Source organism: Anopheles darlingi, chromosome 2 (genome assembly GCF_943734745.1).
Source record: "Anopheles darlingi chromosome 2, idAnoDarlMG_H_01, whole genome shotgun sequence".
NCBI classification, from domain to species: Eukaryota; Metazoa; Arthropoda; class Insecta; order Diptera; family Culicidae; genus Anopheles; species Anopheles darlingi.
Genome location: NC_064874.1, coordinates 26,134,403 through 26,153,490, shown reverse-complemented (window position 1 = coordinate 26,153,490; position 19,088 = coordinate 26,134,403). Strand labels below are relative to the sequence as shown.

General features: G+C 50.1%; 2 protein-coding genes across 4 annotated transcripts in view; both read left to right on the top strand.

Moving 5' to 3' along the window:
- LOC125947999 (protein D3-like) overlaps positions 1-19,088 on the top strand; it is a 348,887-nt gene that overhangs the window by 22,145 nt on the left and 307,654 nt on the right. The gene's annotated exons all lie outside the window — the stretch shown is intronic.
- Positions 1-19,088, top strand: part of LOC125947890 (chitin synthase chs-2) — a 28,835-nt gene that overhangs the window by 239 nt on the left and 9,508 nt on the right. For all 3 annotated transcript variants that reach the window (XM_049673377.1, XM_049673376.1, XM_049673378.1), the window contains exons 2-3: positions 1,627-1,782; positions 15,382-15,506. In XM_049673377.1, the coding sequence (XP_049529334.1) occupies positions 15,400-15,506 (107 nt within the window). In that variant the 5' untranslated portion in view covers positions 1,627-1,782; positions 15,382-15,399. The remainder of the gene's footprint in view (positions 1-1,626; positions 1,783-15,381; positions 15,507-19,088) is intronic.

Here is a 19,088-nt window from a genome sequence, read left to right as displayed (position 1 = left end):
AGGGCTCGGGAAAATCGGGCTCCGTGTATGTTTCTGCGCAATCGCAATGAGCAATTAATTGAAACAGCAACCAAAAAAAAACACACACACAAAATCTCGCAACTGTATCCAAAGTAAAGGTGCATAAGGTGATGGTATTAGTGGGTGACAAACTGTGCCGTGAAGACGACGAAGACGGCGACGAGCACGTCGACGATCGCGACGACGATCAAGCCACAAGCCATTCAAGTGGATGGTTTCGCTGTTGCTGCTGCTGCTGCTGCCTGTTACTGGTCGATGGCGCAAAATGTCAGAGCCTTCACCTTTTCGGCGTGAATCGGAGACGGATCTAAGGCAACAGACTGGTAGACTGTGTGGTGGAGTCCTCTCGAGCGCATCGAGTGCACGGTGTTTCTTCTACAATCACTTCATGCCGTGCCTTGTATCGGATATACCTGGCCTACGTGTATCCCTTGAAAACTGTACCGATCGTTGATAAACTATCAGTGACAATTTGTTGCCTTCGCACAACAAAGCGAGCAAATCATGTCGCGATTTCCATGATCACGACGACACTGGAGAGTGGTGAAAGTGGTATTCGCCGTTTGCCGTTGCGTAAGCGGAGCCAAGCAACATAAAAAACGACGAAGAGAAAATCCCGAATCGAGAAACCAATCCGAAGACGAAACGGCGAATCCGGTGACAGTGACCGGTTTGCCGTCGTCGTGCCGCTGTTGGAATGTGATAAATTATCGATTGTTTGTAAGAGAATTCAGCAGCCACCTTCTCGATCGATAGATTGAGAGATTTTCACTGGTAATAGTTAAAAAAAAAACAATCGATTGGAATTCAAGGTTTCAGAGCTTAACGAGGTGCGCAACGTCGCAGCATATCCAACGGGAGCTTTTTGGGGTGATCGGTCTTAGTGCTGGGGAGAGCGCAGTGCGTTTGCGTTTCTTCATTAGTCATTCCGATCGACACTGGGATTTGTGTGTACTGCCACTGGCCTAGAGACGGCCAGCAACAGCAACGGAAAGGAAAGAAAGAGAAACAGTGCGTCTATGTACGTGTTTGTGTGTGTGCGGCCGTATGTGTGTGGGTGGATTAATGTGACTAAGTGTGCGGGGGTCTGTGTGGCCAATGGCCACACCATCGCGACGGTACGCCACCGCCGCCTGACGATCTCTTTCGGGTGTTGTTGGCGGTGTTGGCGTCGGCTCCGTGGCTTAAGGTGTTGGCTTAAGGCAGCCACTACCGATGTGGACCGCCAGCGTCTGTGTATGACTGTGTCAGTTTGTTGGCTGTTTCGAACGGCGATTCGAAGGTCTCTTGCAACGCAATGCAGCCCGCGATTGCTCTATGCATGCCAGTAGACCAATCACCGTGCAGATCGCACTCAGTGCTTCGTTGCACTCGCCCCTGTTATCGTTATTGCGGTGGAATATAATTTCGAATCGAACTTTGTTAAATAGATTACACTAAATTAAACTGAACTATATTTACTTTTGGCTTAGGATTGATAAATAGTCTCGATAGTTTTCCAAAAGCTTCTCGTATTAATCTTTGTTTCTTTAAATTAAATTTTTCAATTTCTTCAAATTCTTAAAACGTGTTCTCGTACTCTATTCGGCTGATGGCGCTGAGCAGTGGATTTGTTTTATGTTGCGTAAGATAACGGGCCGGATCGGTCACAGCAAGCACCACCACCGTCGGGGCGATTTGGCATTGTGTTCGTTTGGATAGCAGCGATCGCGACGACATTGGTGCACGATTTCCTTCGATTGGGGATTGGCCATTTTGTAGGTGAGTAGCGTTTTCAAACTGGCACAACGTTTCGTCAACGTCAACGCGCTTTACTTTACGAACACTCGAACATCATTGATTGTGGAAGAAATCGAAATTTAGGAGAAAACAAAACAAACAATACACATCCTCATCATCATCATCATCTTCATCATTGTGCACATTAACTATGCAAGCAACTGGAGCGAAGTGGAGTCTTTGTGATCTTTATCTTTCGCCGATTTCTAACGCCATAACGCCACGGGCGGCGGCGGCGGCGGTGAGCCAACTGAGGCCAGCGGAGCGTTAAGAAGAAAATTAACTTGAACCGCGCTAACCATGCAGCGTAACGCCTCGAACCTACTTTTTGCTAAATGGAAACGCAACACCCGCGACATGATTCAACGATTATGGATGGATATGATTTGCTTAATCCGGCCCGCGAGCACTTGACGCACTCGATCGCACCCGTGCGATGTCATAATGCGGTCCCCCTGTTCGCGGTTACGTATGGTCAAACATTTGTTTTATTAAATCAACTCTGGTTTAACTTCCAAAAAAAGGGAGATGAAAAGAGCTGAACCGAAACCGCATAATCGGAGTGCATTTGCAAAATCGTGAACGCGATCGTATAATCTATTGCATCGGAAGTGGTTCAGACACACACACACACGCACAGTATGCAATGTGTGGCTTGATTTTACCGCCACAATCGAGCGAGGTATGGGCCGGATTTCTACCTTTGACTTTGGCCAAAAAAAACGGTAACGCCCACGTGCCCATACGTGTGGCCGCGGTGCATACAACGCGAGTGCGACTTCTAAGATTGCACCAGCGAGCTGCATTGTCTTCCGTCACGCCATGCAAGGGGCCTGAGCACACCTCTCGAACGGATGTCGATTTTCCGGTGGAAATTCGCGCCGTCCCTAACCACCACAATGTACTTTTTGTCCGTCTGAGCTCGATGGCGCAAAACATAAACGGTTGTTGCGCCGCCGCCGTCGATCGCGATTTCGCGCAACCGTCTGCAACCGTCTGCACCGCCAGCCAGTACCTGTGTCTGTGTCGATGCCATACTATAATTACCACCATGTTACCGCCCCGAAAACCCGTGTCGTGGCGTGTCGTGGGTCAATCGTGTGTAGTGGAGCAGTTTTCCCAAAACAAAAACAAAAAAAAACGACAAACTGAAGCAAATCCAAAGGTACACACCGGTGGGCATGAGTCGCAAATCGCCTGGAGCCCCCCCTGTTTTGTGCGTGTCTTGTACCAATCAGAACGCGTGATCGACTTCCAGCGCTTGCAGGGCACTTGTAACCCCCGGGGGTAAATAGCTCGTTACTGTTCGCTCTGTTCGCGGTTTTTTGTTTGCAGCAACCCCCCGCGTTTTCTCACCCGTCGAAGCCGTTAAAGCAGGGCTTAAGCCGGAGCTTACGGTCCGGGCTAACCTTCGACAATTCGATTCGGATTTCGGGTGGAGTTTCGACTTTTGCATGCCCCGTACAGGGGCCATGCTGGATTTGTTTATTTCGAGAAGATTTTTTGCATGTTTTCTGTCTGCTTGCTTTTAAACCAATCAGTCAACCGTCGTAACGGTTCGTGAAATGATCGTACACTAAAAATGTTTTTTTTATTGTCGAACCACAAAGCTGAAGCCCACGAATGAGGGCTTAAGAATTTTATTAACTCGATGACCTTCTTTTATGCTCGCACAAGAACAATACGCTCCGTACGCACGCATCGGTTACTGGGATTACTCTTTGCCACGTAAAAACCTCCCATCATGCGACAAGAAGGCTGTGAAGTGGATGACGCTAACTCCCGGTGAGATGATCAAGTAGGCGAGGAATTCTCAAAAGCGACATCCAGGAAATCCCTTGCGGTGACAACGGTTTGATGGTGAATAATCAATGAATGGACACACCATTCTATAGCGAAAGATGTCTTTAACATGAGATTTCTGATCAATAAAATGCTTTCTTCGAAGAAAATACTTTCAACAATGTGCATGATGAGGCTTTATAGCCTTAAGACCATCTGGGCTGTGGGCTGTAATCCGCTGAACGATCACTATAAAAATCCCTCCACTAAACCACCGAAAACAATGCAAACCGTTGATGGGAAATAGATGCAGGCAATAAAAGGCGAAGAAATAAAAGAAAACTGCTTTCTTCGCACCTCACTAGTCGTCATCGGAAGCCAATTGTAAATAATTGCGACAAGTGTTGTGTGCCGCAGGCAGCGAGAGAGAGAGAGAGAGAAAAAGAGACGGAGCCATACTTTTAAAGCCGTCCAACGGACGGAAGGGTGAACATCTTCATCATCCTCATCATCATCTTCACCATCATCACCTGGTACCCTCCCCCGGGGAGGGAAATGAAAAAGTGAAAATCCTTCCAAATTCTCTGCCCCCCCGGGGGGGCGTAGAACTTTGAAATTTGCATTTTCAACCGAAAACTTTCGCCCCACCGGGGTAGGGTAATGCACGTTGGCCGTGCCTGGACGGGAAGCCGGCACTCGTTGTCTGCGATTTCGCTCGCGATTTCGATACTGGAGTGCGCGATCATGTGGCTCTTAATGGCCGCCCAAAACGATGACGGTTGCCAGCCTAATGGTTAATGCCGCAAATTTTACAGAGCTGCTTGCTACAGCTTCGTACTAGCGACTGGAGTTGGGGTCCGATCGTACCGTAGCGATTGGAGTCAGTGGGTCATCATACGGTATCGGTGTGCGACTGGCAAGCACCTGCCAAGAGCTTTGGCTTTAAAAAGGAAAAGCATCCAGCACTGGCCATCGTCCCCGGTTAGCGGGTGTCTGTCCGCGGCGATGAAAAGTAAAAGAGGAACCGACCATCCGAACCGGCCTTCCGTCCACTGTATCTCTGTCCATCTCCGCTACCTTGAATCTGGCTGCGATGCCTTCATCGTGGCCTTCCTTTCCCTGAGCCTCCCATTTCATCGTCAACCCCAACCCCAACCCCAGCGACCGTTTTTGCGCTTTCTCGCTTCACATCGTCTCATCGTCTATTGCTCATCCGGCTGCCGAGCTAGCAAAAGAAAGATGATTATACACCCTCTCCAACTTCAACACCATACACACCCCTCCGTTGTTTCACGGTACGAGGATTTGAAAAGTGAAAATCATCCCAAACACAAGGTGCGCGCCAAAACGAACCCTCGGTCGGTAGAGCGAAAATGATCGCAGATCGTCGACCTGCACCTGGCTGACTGGTAGAGGGAGGGTGGCCAGACAGGTCTAAGGAAAGTGAAAACGATGAACAGGAAGATTAGATAAACGGGTAGACATGTGCTGGAGAATTGTAAATACAAGCTACGTCATTGCTTGACAAGCGATGCCGATGAGGCATGGTTACAGTCGATCAACGCTAGTTGATCAGCGTCCAAGTACTAGTATGACCCTGATGCTACCCGTGAATTAATCCGTTTCATTCTCCACTCAACGTATCACGTGTTTTGGGAATGACCCTCTTGTTCTAATTTCTATGCGCCAGGAGAGCAAAAAAGTGTCAGCAAACTATGGCCCAATTCCAATAATGGGTCCCGTTGATGCGTGTGCGGTATTTCCTGGAATCAACACCATCTGTGTCGCTGAATTGGCACTTCATAAATGAATGAAACTCTTTCAGCTTCAGCAGCCGAATCTTTTGCACGCATAAAGTGAGGCAAAAAATCCTTAAAATGATACCTAAAACGGGTTATGGGCTAGTTGTTACCGAACAGTCACGGAACTGCCTTGGAATTGGATACAGTATCGCCTTAGAACCTTCGCTCGGGGCTCCGGTCTGGTCTTATCAGTTCTAGTGTTAACGGAAGGGAAAAAACAGTGATCAACATCTATGTTTTGGGAAGATTATCGACAGCAGATTGAAGAGCGTGTATGTGAAATAGTTTTTTTTTAATGTACTCCGTTTTGTCTACTCACCACAGCATTCACTGTTCCATTCGCAATGGACGCAGCAAACGTGCGGCATCAATTCAAATGCCGGCATGCCCGCCGGGTGCAATGCACTTTTCGATGCATGGTAAAAGCCCGAAAAAAAAACCCGCGGCCTCGAAACCCGTTGTTAGACCATCCGAAGTGAATCCTTCATCCATCCATCGCCAGGCCACGCGCGCCACGTGAATAGTGCACGCACGCACGCACGCTTTCACGGCGCTTTCCCTGGGTGGGGGGAAAATGCAAGAAGCGAAAATGTGCGCCTCGAACAATTACCGTCAACCAGTAAGAAATAACACAATAACGCGCGCTGATTAGTGCCTTGGAAGCTGGCGATGAAGATGGTTCCGAGAATGGGTGTGCTAAGGGGAGCAGGGGAAGGGTAGTGCCGGAGCGATCTGTGGGCGTGTATGATTGGAGCCATTCAATGCGCCACTGAGGTCTTGAGAGAAATTTCCTCCACCCCTGAAGGCCTTTTACCACCGACGCAACGCAACGCATCGATTTGCTTAAGACCTTCTTCGAAAGACTTCACTTTCTCGCGAAGCGAAGAACGGTGGCAGCGCTGGCAGGTGGAGAGCTGAGGAGTGGAGCAAGTCATCGAACTATGAGTTCTGAATCGGCACAATGAACGTAACCTGCAGACAGCGAAACATGCCAGGCGCATAAGCATAGGGTGTAAAACAAGTCAAGTCTCCACAACTCAAGACAGACTCAAGTGGTTAATTGGGGAGCATTGCGTATTGCAGAACGAAAACAACATTCATCGTTGGTTCTCAACGCTCGGTGCGAGCAATTCTGTGCCCCCTTTTTTTTCTTTCGATGTTGCCTGTTGCCGGGTACCGCGCTACATAATTCGTTCGCATAATCGGCCACGTTTGCGTTCACACATTCAGCACTCACTCGCTGGTCTGGTGCTGGTGGACACCTTGCACCAGTCTCACCAGAGTGATATAATTTGTGTTTTATGCTGCAAAACGCAGAGCATCGTGAATCGAGGTTACCAACCAATGAGAGTGCGCCGCTGTTGGTTGATGGAAAACAAACCAAAGCAAGGAATGCCGGTGGTGTAGAACACGCTGAACACTCGCGCCCCGAATACTGCCAACATACATTAGCCCGCATTGGCTGACCGAGGCCACAAAAGAAGGCAGATCGAAATGAGATTCCTATTCTCAACTGCGCGCCTTGAGACGGAAAGGAGCAAACGCGAAACACGCGTCGCGCATTAGGCTTCGCGCTAAAGCGGGCGCTAATGTGGGAAAGCACACTGAGGTAGGGGCGGCAGGCAAACGGGCGGCAGACTTTCCGCGTGATTCGGGGTCAGGGCATTAGGCTCCATCAGGCTTTGGGGCGGTGCTGCCAGCCATTAAATCGATCTCTCGGTCGCGAAGCCAAATGAAAGACCCCGGAGCCTCCCAAAAAGAAAAAAAAGCACACCCCAATACCACCACGCAACGGATCGTGTCCTTCGATGGTGGCGATGGCGAACGAACGCACGATTGACTCTCGTCGTGCAATTGGCGTACGGTGCGGTGCGTTGCCTTCACCTTATGGGTTGTCGGGAGGTGGCCATCGCCACCATAGCCAATTTCACGAATCACACAAGCACAGGCTCGATGCGATAATAAAAACCCCAAAATACGTACGAGCACAAACGACATTTCACAAATCAAAGTAGTCAGCGGATGTTGCGCTTTTTGGGAGGGTTTTACCCATGTTGGACCCTGCCCTGCCCGGCCCTGTCCCGAACCACGGTGCACGGTTAGCAAGAGAACAATCGACTCGCGCACCACCGAAACATCTGTTGCACAACGCCGATCTGTCGGTCGGTCGGTCGGTCTGCAGCCAGTGCGCCGAAAGCAAAACACCCAAACACACCAATCTGCAGCAGCTCTACCACAAGAGTGCTAGAGGGTAGGGTACACCCGCTGCGGCCAACACCCGACCGACATTTATGAGCGCGCTCCTCCGGCCCTAGAAATGGATTCTGCTTTGGACCCGATCATTTGTTTCGCGTGTCATTTGCTTACTGGGGCGGCTCAAGACCAAGATGGCGTTGTTTTGTTTTTTTTTTATTCGAGGGGAACTCTGTGGCCCGAGTGGCGGACACATAAAAACAGAAATAATGCCTGTGGTGGTGGCCTTGCCATGAGGGTGGTGGTAGCAACCGTGAAGAATGATAGATATGCGTTAAAGGTGCGCGCTCCCTTTGGCTGTCCAAATGAATAATTGTTGTGAAATGGGATAGCGGCACGGACATGGGTCTGAGTGATGGGGTGGGAGGAGTAAGGTTACGATCGCGATGCTGTAATGTATCCACAAACGCACTGTTATGTTGCTGACACAAATGATGGTTTTTTTTTGCGTCTGAACCATTACCCTTTTTTCAACTCTACGGTTTAACTAGTGAAAATGAAGGAAAACAATCAATGGCGAGGTACAGAGCACCACACAGCAAATGGTCAGCTAATGGCAAATGTTTCAAAGTTCGCAACACTCGCTGCTCTCGACCTCATCGACAGAAAAGCGAACGGTTCCGGATACTCCGCAAGTGAAACGGAATCTAAAAAAAAGGGGGAAATATTCAATAATTGTTTCCCATGTTACGATTACTTTGCGGGCGAATTGGCGAATTTTCGAACCGTCATGACCACGACTTCACTTTCACTTCGCATCGTGTCCAACCAATATGGTGGCTGGATCAATCCCCGTTGCATTGCATTTTCATCCAGTTCCATTCGCTTCAACAACTGCTTCGCGATACGGACGATCGAACGACCGAACAAATGCGTCGGTCACCGTGGCGAATGATATTACGAAACCCGTTTCGAGACTTCAAGGTTGAAGATTTGGTTCGTCATTGGCCGACACCTGGTCCTCACTCTCCCTGGTTTTCGATCCGCCACGCGGTAGCCACCACGGATGCTTATCGCTTATGCTGGAAAGCCACGAGTGTGCGAATGGGGAACCTTGAAAGGACGGGCATCGTCGTCGCCCGCGAGATGATCTTTTGTGATCGTGTTTGGCGAAGATTGCTCGATAGGATTATCGAGTAAAAGTTTGCGTTTGATCGCGGTTCGTACCGTCGCTAATCGCCGCTCATCACAATGGTTCCGTCGAGTGAGCGAATCATTTTTCACTTCTAACGACATTTTCCCCGTCCAATGACCACTCCACAGATCAGTCAGTAGTGGGACTCACCATTGGTCGGTTGGCACCTGCGGCGACATTTGCAAGCACTTTTGCAAATGCCACACCGTCACGATCCGGCTCCTTGACCCGGTCAGCAGTCAGGGCGAGGGGACATGGCAGCCGGCTACCAAGCAATGCACATCCGGCTGGACGGGATGTAATGTTACCCGAAACAATGTGATACAGTAACATACCGTCACTTCTAACGGTACCTTAGATCGCAGTACACTGTGTGCTGCTGCATCATCATCAGTTTGACGTGTCAGGCCGGTTGCTAGGCTGCCGCTTTGATGTCGTACTACAATCGGATGCCAAGATGACAGTAGCAGGCATCAGCAGCAGCAGCAGCTACCAGTAGCAGGGTTGATGGCAGCATCATTAAGGAACCAGTCATTAGGAACTGGCCATCAGATCCTCGCCTATATGCCGCCGCCTGACAACCCCGCTGGTAAAACATTGTGATTGTGAGTGACACCTTTCTAACGACGGTCCCAAGTGTGTCCAGACATCGTAGCAGCGGAAACCTTGAGGGAACGTTACGAGGTGTGTCGCTAAGGTTAAGAGAATCTTAAACCTTAAATTGCCATCAAACTTCTCTTGAGTTGCGCGAAAATACGCAATACGCTATGGCCTATGGCCTTGGACCAATCGGGGCCGTTTCGGACAAGCGCAACTTCCTGTAGGCGTTGGGCGATCGAAACTACTTTCAAAACAGCTGCTCTACAGAAACTGCGACTGTTTTTTTTATTTTTTACTATTTGCATGATCGAAGTACTCGCTTCTGAGCACCACCAGAAGCCACACGGCGGCGATCCGTTCAACGTCACCAACATCAACGGAGCCGCCATGTTTGCTTCACTCTCGCACTCCCCCCGGTGGGATCGAGTACAGCTGCGGCTACGGCTTTGGCTATGGCTGCTGTTGCCCCGATTGTGCCACAACAGGGCCCGGCAGTCCGCAGTCCGGCTGCGAAAAGAAAGAAAAAGTTGTTTCCTTTATCGCTTTCAAACCCCCCCCCCCGCCCGCCACCGGACTGGCACGGTCGGTCTGCAGGGTCCGAGCGAAACTAGAAAACTGGTTTGACCACTCTAAAGTAGAGTGAGGAAACCGAAACCGAAGCATACGCCCGGCCAGGCCCGACCAGATCCCACACGTTCTGCACGCCCGTCCTGACGGGGACGGATTGATATGGTGTGGTTACTACTGCGATGTGCTTGTCTGACTGCCACTACTACCATCACTAGTGTGTGTTGCTGTAGCTCAAACCTGCTCTGCTACAAGCGCTACGAACACTACTGCAATCCGGGGCTGGGCTTTCAGATCCCGTTTTTTAGTCAACAACGGCTTTGGTTCTTTGTGTCATGCTGTTGAATTCAAAGTTCTGTTGAGTAGAGAACGCTTGATTAAGCTGTTTAGCAGCGGCATTTCCTTGAACATTTGGTCAGATGGACCACGAAAGAACTACCAATGAATGGGTGACATTGTCTTTTCGATCTAAGTGAAAGCTTTGTTAAACTATCACAGTTGAACTGTATGCCAGCTAGATCACGAATAGGCGTTCTTTTAGAACGCTCACGACCATTTAGAGTACGGCGTTTTAACATCCACAGCACACCAGACGCCCTAACCACCTACCGGAGATGGGATCGTGCTCGATTTGAATCGTTCTTTGATGAATACGCACTGGAAGGCATGCCCGTCTAGCCAAGACATAATTTCGTATGCACCCGGAGTACAGCACGGCAGCAGCGGCAACTTCTATTTGTTGTTGACCGCTACCGGTATCATTCTAACGAGTCGACCTTAGAGAATCTGACATTTCGGATGATCCGCCGCTCCGGCGACACCTTTAGAAACGATTCCCAACTGACGTACGATTACGGCGGTTTAATGACGTCGTTCCGAGGATTTAATTTGTCGATTCCACTACAAACCCATCCTACAAAGCTGTACCAGGTGGAAATGCACACGAACTCATTGGTCGTCAAAGCGGCTTTAGTGGATTCTTGAGTGGATATTTTGATTTGACGCCTCTGATGATACTCCTTGACCCCGTACAATGAACTATCGCGCACCGGATCCACAACCAACTCCAGCCAAGCCGCTGTCGCAGCCGGTGTTCCGGTGCCAGCAAAACAAAGAAACCAGTTCCTTGGGCGGTGCTGCATCTTGAGAAATGGCAGCCAACATAAAACGTTGCGCTGCAAAGGTGTGTGGTACGGAAACATTACTTGAGCGTTTTCACGCGCCGCTCTCGCGAAACCTTTTCTTTCGGTCGGTGCAGCTCGTGCGATGCGATTCACGTTGAGGTTGAGGAGAACCTATCCTCTCACTGCCCGCTGCCTGAGGCTTGCGTGATGCAAGGAGCGAAAGCTCCCAGACCATCCAACCGTACCCACAAAACCGGACAAGGTCGTCTGCACTATAATCTGATCTTATTTACGGTGCACAACGGAGCGTAACGCGTGGCCCGGCCACTAGCGAGAGCGTGTGCCACTTCAATGCGTGCAAAGGTGGTGGCGAGGAAGAAGTAAAGCTGCCAGACTAAGGGGCAGAACCACGCCAACCACGTATACTGACGGCGTCCGATCATTTACAGATCGGAAGACAGCTGCGTTCTGATGGACTTGGTGATGGTCTTTTAAAGCGAACGAACGCAATGGTGCTGCACTTTGCTAATACCCTTTTGCTGCTGTCAGGTCTACGGTGGTGCGTTCGGGATTTAAGACTGTTCCTCCCTTCCGTCTACTGGTTGCCAAGGTTACTTATCCCAGTGTCATAAACGCTGTCGTCAGCAGCAGCAGCAGCAGCAGCACGGGCAACACTTCCTTAAGTCGCAAAACGCTTTTGAGTCGACTAAAAGAGGCCGCATTCCGCATTACTAGTGGAAGCAGTACCCAGCAACAACATTCCTGCCTAATGGCACAGTCCAACACAGTACCCGGGACAATGCTAGTTAGGATCGTTTTTATACCTTTTTTTTCTTATTCCGCGCTCACGCCAGCGAAATCGAAAGTCCGATCAGAGTCAGAGTCGCCCCGTAGAGAACGTGGCGTATCGTGAAGTGGAGCAAACAGGCGGCGTGTGGTTGCTCCTGCTGCTGCTACAGCTCAGCTGAAAGGCCGTGGCGGCTCCATTTTAATTGGCCCAACCCAACCGTGTGTCATATCGAAGGCGACCAAAGCGAGGTGTATGAAGGCGCGGACCCTATGGGGTTGGTAGTAGATGACGCAGCTCGTAGGAAGAGAGAGAGAGAGAGAAGAAAAAAAAAACAGCAGAGTACCAGCAAAACTAAATTATATTGGTCCGTTCGCTTGAGTTGCGACCCGGTGTGTATGGTGATCGCGTTGTCCCTTCTCTTCTTTCAAAAGCTAGAGGGGTACTGCTTTTGAACAAGAACCATCGAGTCAGCCCTAGCCCTGGTGATGCTAGTTTTTAATGGTGGTGTTACCGACACACCGCACAGCAGAGCACAGTTGTTAATGTTATAAATCTTTAAACCTCAATCCTCGCTCACTGCCAGCCGGTTCCCGTTCCACCGGGTGCCCAGGACACGACGGTCTCTCGCATTTGTCGGGTTCGCTGTCTACTTTTTGTGTTCCTCGCGAATTCCTTTTTAGTTGTCTTTCGATCGCCCAGATAGCGGAGTCAGAGGCCTGGGCTGCACTAACGATGGGGCTGGGGTTGGTCCCCACCCCCGGGGACCTCATGCACTTCACGCGATCGATTGACTAATGGTCTGCATGGTTTCTCGCGAGCCAACGGAAACGAAGAACCAAGTTGCAAGAAGTATGATCAATACTTTGCGATCAGCTAGGTGGCCAAGTCCATGCGAAGAGAAGTCAGAGCCGAAGGAAATACTGGTATGCTCACGCACCCGGGGTCCCTGCTGAAGGTCATCGGGCGTGTTGAGTTTACTGACATTTACCTATCGCGACGGCAGTTCGGTCCAGCATTTCTCATCCGAAGCAACACATAGCAACAGGGAGGAGTGATGTGCCTGTGGCCAGTGGAATAGGCGATCAACCGATCGGCAGTACCAGGTATCCCAGCCAAGAACCTCAGACAGGAACTGTTTGCAGGAAGAGTTCAATGGCTTCGCAGGCACAGGCACAGGCGCAGGCCCAGGCGCTTTTCCGGCCATTCACATTTCGCGCACATTTCAGAGAAAGGAGGAAACGGTTCTGCGTTCCGTCGATTCGTTGTTCTGTCACATTCGAACCGGTTTTTTCTCATCGTCGGTGAACTGTCGCGAAGCCATCGAACGCCATAAATCAATATTGTGGGCGGTTAGGGCTCGTTTATTGTGGGCACAGCTCTGAGCAAACAAATAAAATAAAGGAATAGGTGGTAGCGGCGAGCCAACACGAAGTGCCACATATAGGGAGCTTGATGGCAAACATTGTAGATACTAGATGTACGGAATTTCCCACTCGATCGTTAGAGTTTGCTGTAACATAATGTCTACCTTTACAGGAGTCAACAACTCACAGAGCATCTGCTGCGTCATTGTGCACTAATCCAAGTAGCCTCTCTCTGCGCCCCATTTTGCCTCAAAATCAAAAACAACTTTCCAGCAAAACCTAGAATCAAAATAACACCCCATCAATCATGAGTTGCTTTTTTTGGGGTGACATTTACGCCGCGAGGGGGTTCGTAACGGTTCTTGACATCTCGGCGACGCTAAACCGGTGCCACGCAGTCCATTGAGTTAGTTCACGTCATCCAAATCGGCGACTTTTTAGTAGATTGTCTTTCATGTTGCCAGCATCGCAGCATGGTTCAGGTTCCCAAGCCGTGCACTGCCATGACTCTTCCGCGATCTTTCGACCACCAAAACACGCTCGCATCAATGGAAGATCACTCGGATTTCGGTCTCCGGGCCAGTGAATCGGAAGTAGGAAGCTAAACGGCTCGGTTCCTGGTATTGTGCCTAGTCGCGCACTTCCTATTCGCTATTGCTCCGGCACGGGCCCGGCCGTTGTTGAGGCGGGAAAAATGATGAATTATTAATTCGAATTCTATTCGTATCTCCTAACGACAGCGTATTGTCCATCTGCAGGTTTTCGCGTGGGAGCCACAACGTAGGGTTACGTCGATCAATTTGCACACTTCTGGGATCCATGGATCCGGGACGGGGAGGGAGGAGTCAATTCTACGGGGAACGGACAGTTTTGCAGCTCGTTAAATCTGTGTCCATTGCGTGGGGAAGGGAGCATTCACCCTAAAGGTGGTTTGGCCTTTTCGAGCACTGTTGGCGTGGCGATCCAGCCGCGAACGTTGAAACCATGAGTCATGTCGATGGTGGTCCATTGGTCCTAGGGTCCGAGATTATGAAGTGTTCCAGTTAACTGGACAACCATAATCCGCAAGAGGCAAGAAACTGTTGCTGTTGCTAGACGTGCTTGACGCTTGTGGCCGAGCGTGCTAGACAAGGGTTTTTGATTCCTTTGTCCAGCAGCGGCAGCAGCGTTTCGATAAACCACAAACCCAATCGCCTTCGCAAAAAGGCAATGGAAGGGGCGAGTCCAAGAGCTGTCTCAGGCTGCCTCGGTCAAACTAGTTCTTTTGAATGGCCGCAGACGCATTTGGACGTGTGTCAGCAATCTGAATTGCGGGCGTGGTAAACCACAGCAAAATGAAGTGAAGCAATCCGACCGGAGTGTTGAGCTTTTCGAGAGTCAGTTTTTATGTTCCAGATTAGCATGCGATAGAGCGTATGATTTATATCGCCGTGCAGATTGAGCATTTGCTGAGACCTTGATGAATTTTCGGGAGGGTGGGAGGAAGTGGCTAAAAACATTAAGTGATCGGCACGATCACTAAATCAGGATCAAGCTACGGGCACTGCAGCTGCCATTAACGAAACCCTTCAATCCACTAGTGGCTCCAGTGCGGTTTTCTGGCTTCTATAGTGGCGGTTACAGCAGGAAGTGAAGAACGTTCTTGCGTAGCGCCAGATCAAAATCGCTGCCAATAAGCAGACAAATAGATTAAAGAATAATGCGCAAAGCTAACCCACCCTGTACGTGACCTTGAAACCCTATACCTCGCAGCCAAGAAGCGCCTCGCGCTCGGGGCTTCACGTATCTTCACTTTTCCTTTCTACTCCATCCTCTAAGCATACACACACCAGCACCCAGGACACGGTCAATACATATTAGTGACTTAAATGTCACTAGTTTGACCACTTGTTGCTGCTTGTTCATCCGTGTTTGTACCTGTTGTAGGTTCCGATTTGGGGTTGTAAAATGCCCGGAGGGCGGATGGGCGGAGAAGACGCCGCCGAAAATGCCACAGAACCTTTTCGGCTTTAAAACACACATAACACATCATCATCATCATCATCATGATCATCATCGAGCGTTTCAGCGCCGTGCTAATGAAATCATTCGGCTAAACCGGTCGGTTTGTTATTAGTTTCTCGAGCTGTTTTATTCCATCCCTTTTTTTCTCTTCTTTCCGCAGAGGCTTCAGGCCGAGAAGATGTCTGCTATCAGACATCGACCTCTGGCAAATGGCCCCAACGAGAGCGATGACAACTTTTCGGACGACGAGAGCACACCCCTGACACATGACATCTACGGTGGAAGGTAAGCGATCCGATCCTCTACCAACCTGACCTTTTAAGGCATCATTCTCACCAGCAATCCCGGTTGGACGCCGGTTTTTTGCTAAACTTAGTTTGATATGAAAAAAAAAACACGAATTTAAACACTGAATGCCATTTGGTCATTTGGAGAGGTTCGTTGCTTGAGCATTGAAGTCACTGCATTCTGCGCCTACCACGATGAGGCGCATAGCAAGTAGCTATCGTTACCTCGATCGCAGTAATCTATGCTTTCTCCTCACGTACACGCCGTGAGTGGAGCTTCTTCAGCACTACCACCGACCCTTTACCCATGAATAATCAATTCGACCTTGTTTCTTGCCCGATCGCCGTTACATTCTCTCCGTTGCCCAGTGTATTGAAATGCGAGAAATGACCACCCCCGCCGTTCGCACTATTTAGCATAAGCGCTCGCACGCGCGTGCAAGGTCAGTTTTGGGGGCTGCCATTTTGGGAAACTGCCAATAAGTCGGTTTCGCCAATTCCGAAACCCGGATCTTCCGATCAGAGCAGATAGTGTCCGTACCAAGCAGTTCGACCCAATTAGCACCACCGTTCGGTGGTCACGTCTGATGTTTTCGTATTTCTTGAGGAATTGTTTTTGGTCTTTATCTCATCCAAGGCGAACAATGTCGTCTGCGTCATCGTCGGACAGTGGACCATGCAGCTCCCGAAGTGCAATTCCAATCAAGTTCCCCCCCAGAGATAGGTCGCGTATACTACACCAACACAGCCTGACTAGAAGTGGTGCGCTGCTGTTACTACCGCCGACGATGAGTCTAGCGTCTGGCGTGTTTTCGTTTCGTTTGCAAATCACACTCACTCCAACAGACGAGAGCGTATGATGGGACGCGACGGCATGTTTCGGGGTCGTAAACAACAATTATGCAGACGGAATGGGGGAGAGGGAATCAGTGGCATTCTGCTTCGAAACCCCCTTCGCGCAACTCATTGCTCTCGAAAGACACGCGCCAGCACGAGAAGCAGCAGCAACAGCAGCAGCAGCATAATCATCAACGTCACTACCGAGTGCCGAGATGAAGATCATAGAATAGCCACTACTGCAAGAGGTAGGAGGTACGACGAGCATTATGCAACGATCGTAAAACCCCCCTCCCAAAAGATCGAGTGTTACTTCACTCCGGTGGCAGCATCAGCGAAGACGCCAGCTCACAGAGACACTGTAACCGGAGGCCCCCATCTTGAACAAACACTTGCAGAACTGGATGGATGAAAAGATCATCTGGGTGCCATAAAGCAGTACTCCCACACCAATCACGGCCACTGCTGCTGCTGCTGCTGCTGCTGCTGCTGCTGCTACTACTACACTACTCCACCGTCTACTCTACTGTCTGCTCCGTGTCTTGGGATGAGGTTGAGGCTATGAGATTCTACACAATGGCCACCGGTATGGAATCGGTATGCTTGCTCTGCGGAAGCTCCAACACAGCGGCAGACGAAACTACACGGGCGCCCGTTGGTAGTGGTGTTTAGCATAAATCGGTGTAAACAAATTGTGGCCAAGACGGCCCCGCGGTCGATTCCTTCAGCAGTGAGCACACGGTTCGAAGACAAATTGTGTCACGTTTCGAACGGTGCGCTGCCGTGGCTGTGTGCAGCCACACAGCCGTCTTGTGAAAGCTAATTGGCACGTGCGCGAGCTCGCTGAGCGATGTTTTACATACACGCAAATATGTAGCTCCCAGGTCTGGTCTAGCCCTGGCCTGAGTACAGCATACAGTCTTCAGCAAATCGTTTATTTTTGGCGGAAAACTGTTTGGCCTTTTTGTTACGTAGGCGCCAATGTCCGATACTTCACACCATGAGCACTGGACTGGTCTCGGGACGTACCTTTGGGCATTCCGTTCCAATACGATAGACGGTTTACCTATGATTTCCTCAACATTTCCTGATTTTCCTGTTCCGTGATGCTTTCTCCATCAACGTCAACTGGCCGTATTTGGCATATGATCTGAATGCGAAGCGGCTGGCGATTTACTTTTACACCGTACGATCGCTACTCCTAAGCAGACACGCGATGAATTTCGGTAGGCGGAACGGCATGGCCAGTACATCCGCGTACCGGACACCATCTAGGGGTGCATCGAGTGCAACGAATTTGTGTTACGTTGCCACCGCTTCTTCTACTTAACACACTGCACACACAGACACTGGTTGCCACTGGTTACCAGCTAACTGGCTTCGGTTGCGTTAGGACCTTAATCGAAAATCTCAATCAATCCCGGCGCGATCGCGAGATGTTACGACAACCGAGTCTTCGCAAAACGTTCGACTATAGCTCGAATCGAAATCTAATTTGTCCAGCGAGCGGGTACCCATTTGTAACAATCCCTCGCCTGCATTCCAACCAAGGTAGCGAGACAGGAGACAAGCGCAAGGCGCAAGCGATCTAGCGATCGAGGGAAAATGAAGAAATATATTTTTTGCGTAATGCGGGAAGCAGTTTGGTTCCGAACGCGTGGCAGAAGGAGTAAATGAAAGTCACTTTGAGTAGGAGATACCTAGAGATCGGAATGGGTACTCTGAGTGGTTCCAAAAGATCGATGATCGACCGATCGGGACAAAGTTGCCAGCAAATGGATCACGAGATCATCTCAAGGAGCGAGCTGTGAGCGGGGCAAGGCACTTGGAAGTCATTTTCCCTTAAATGATTTTCCCCCCAACAAAATACGCTCGCGATCGCGATCTTTTCTCTGGGTTAAGTCAACATTGCGTGATGCTTCTTCAAACGCAAGATCAGATCGGATCGGAGAAAACGCCAACACTTCATACACCGGCACCGTACCGACCGTGTACCTCCCTCTGATCTTCCCTCCTGGTACGGATGATCCACGGAGGATGGCGTGCGTGAAATGGGGCGCCTGAGTTCGCCATGTCTAGGGTGGAACTTTCCTCCCTCGACGAACGTCAAGCACATGGTCAGCCGTTTTGAACAACCGTTGGCTACCATTTCTCCGCTCCTGCACACTCTCACTATCGATATTGGCTTTGCGAGGTGGGAGACCACTAAGGAGGAACCACTGGAGAGGGCCGAACGAACGAACGAACAAACGCGCCTGCTGCCAGTGGTCAACTATTGTACTGTAGTGTTGTTGTAGTGTTGTTGCGTGCGTTGCTTGGGTTGTTTTGTTGTCAGCTTCACTGGATACCACTGGCACTATAGCGCCAACGCTTTTTCTTTACTGTGCCTTTTTTTTTGTTGGATTTTCATTTTTGGTCACTCAGCGGTAACGGCGCGCGGTGGCCGCCGTGCTTGACCAATCAACACCTCGGCCAAAACGGCGAACCACTAAACGCGAACGGTGCGCAAGACAGCGGCCCGCTCACTCAGTCCGACTCATCCGTTGCTATCGGAAGCAGCTACGTACGCGTGCGAACGATCGATCGATCGACTACAATTTATTACAAATTTCATACCGATCCTTGCGTTAGATCTTTTTTGGTGTCCTTCTCACGATTGTGCGTAGTGTCCCTTAATCCTGGATGGCCCGAGTGTCGCAATAATGTATCGCAAAGTGAGCAGCGCCACGGTTAGCAACGGGGC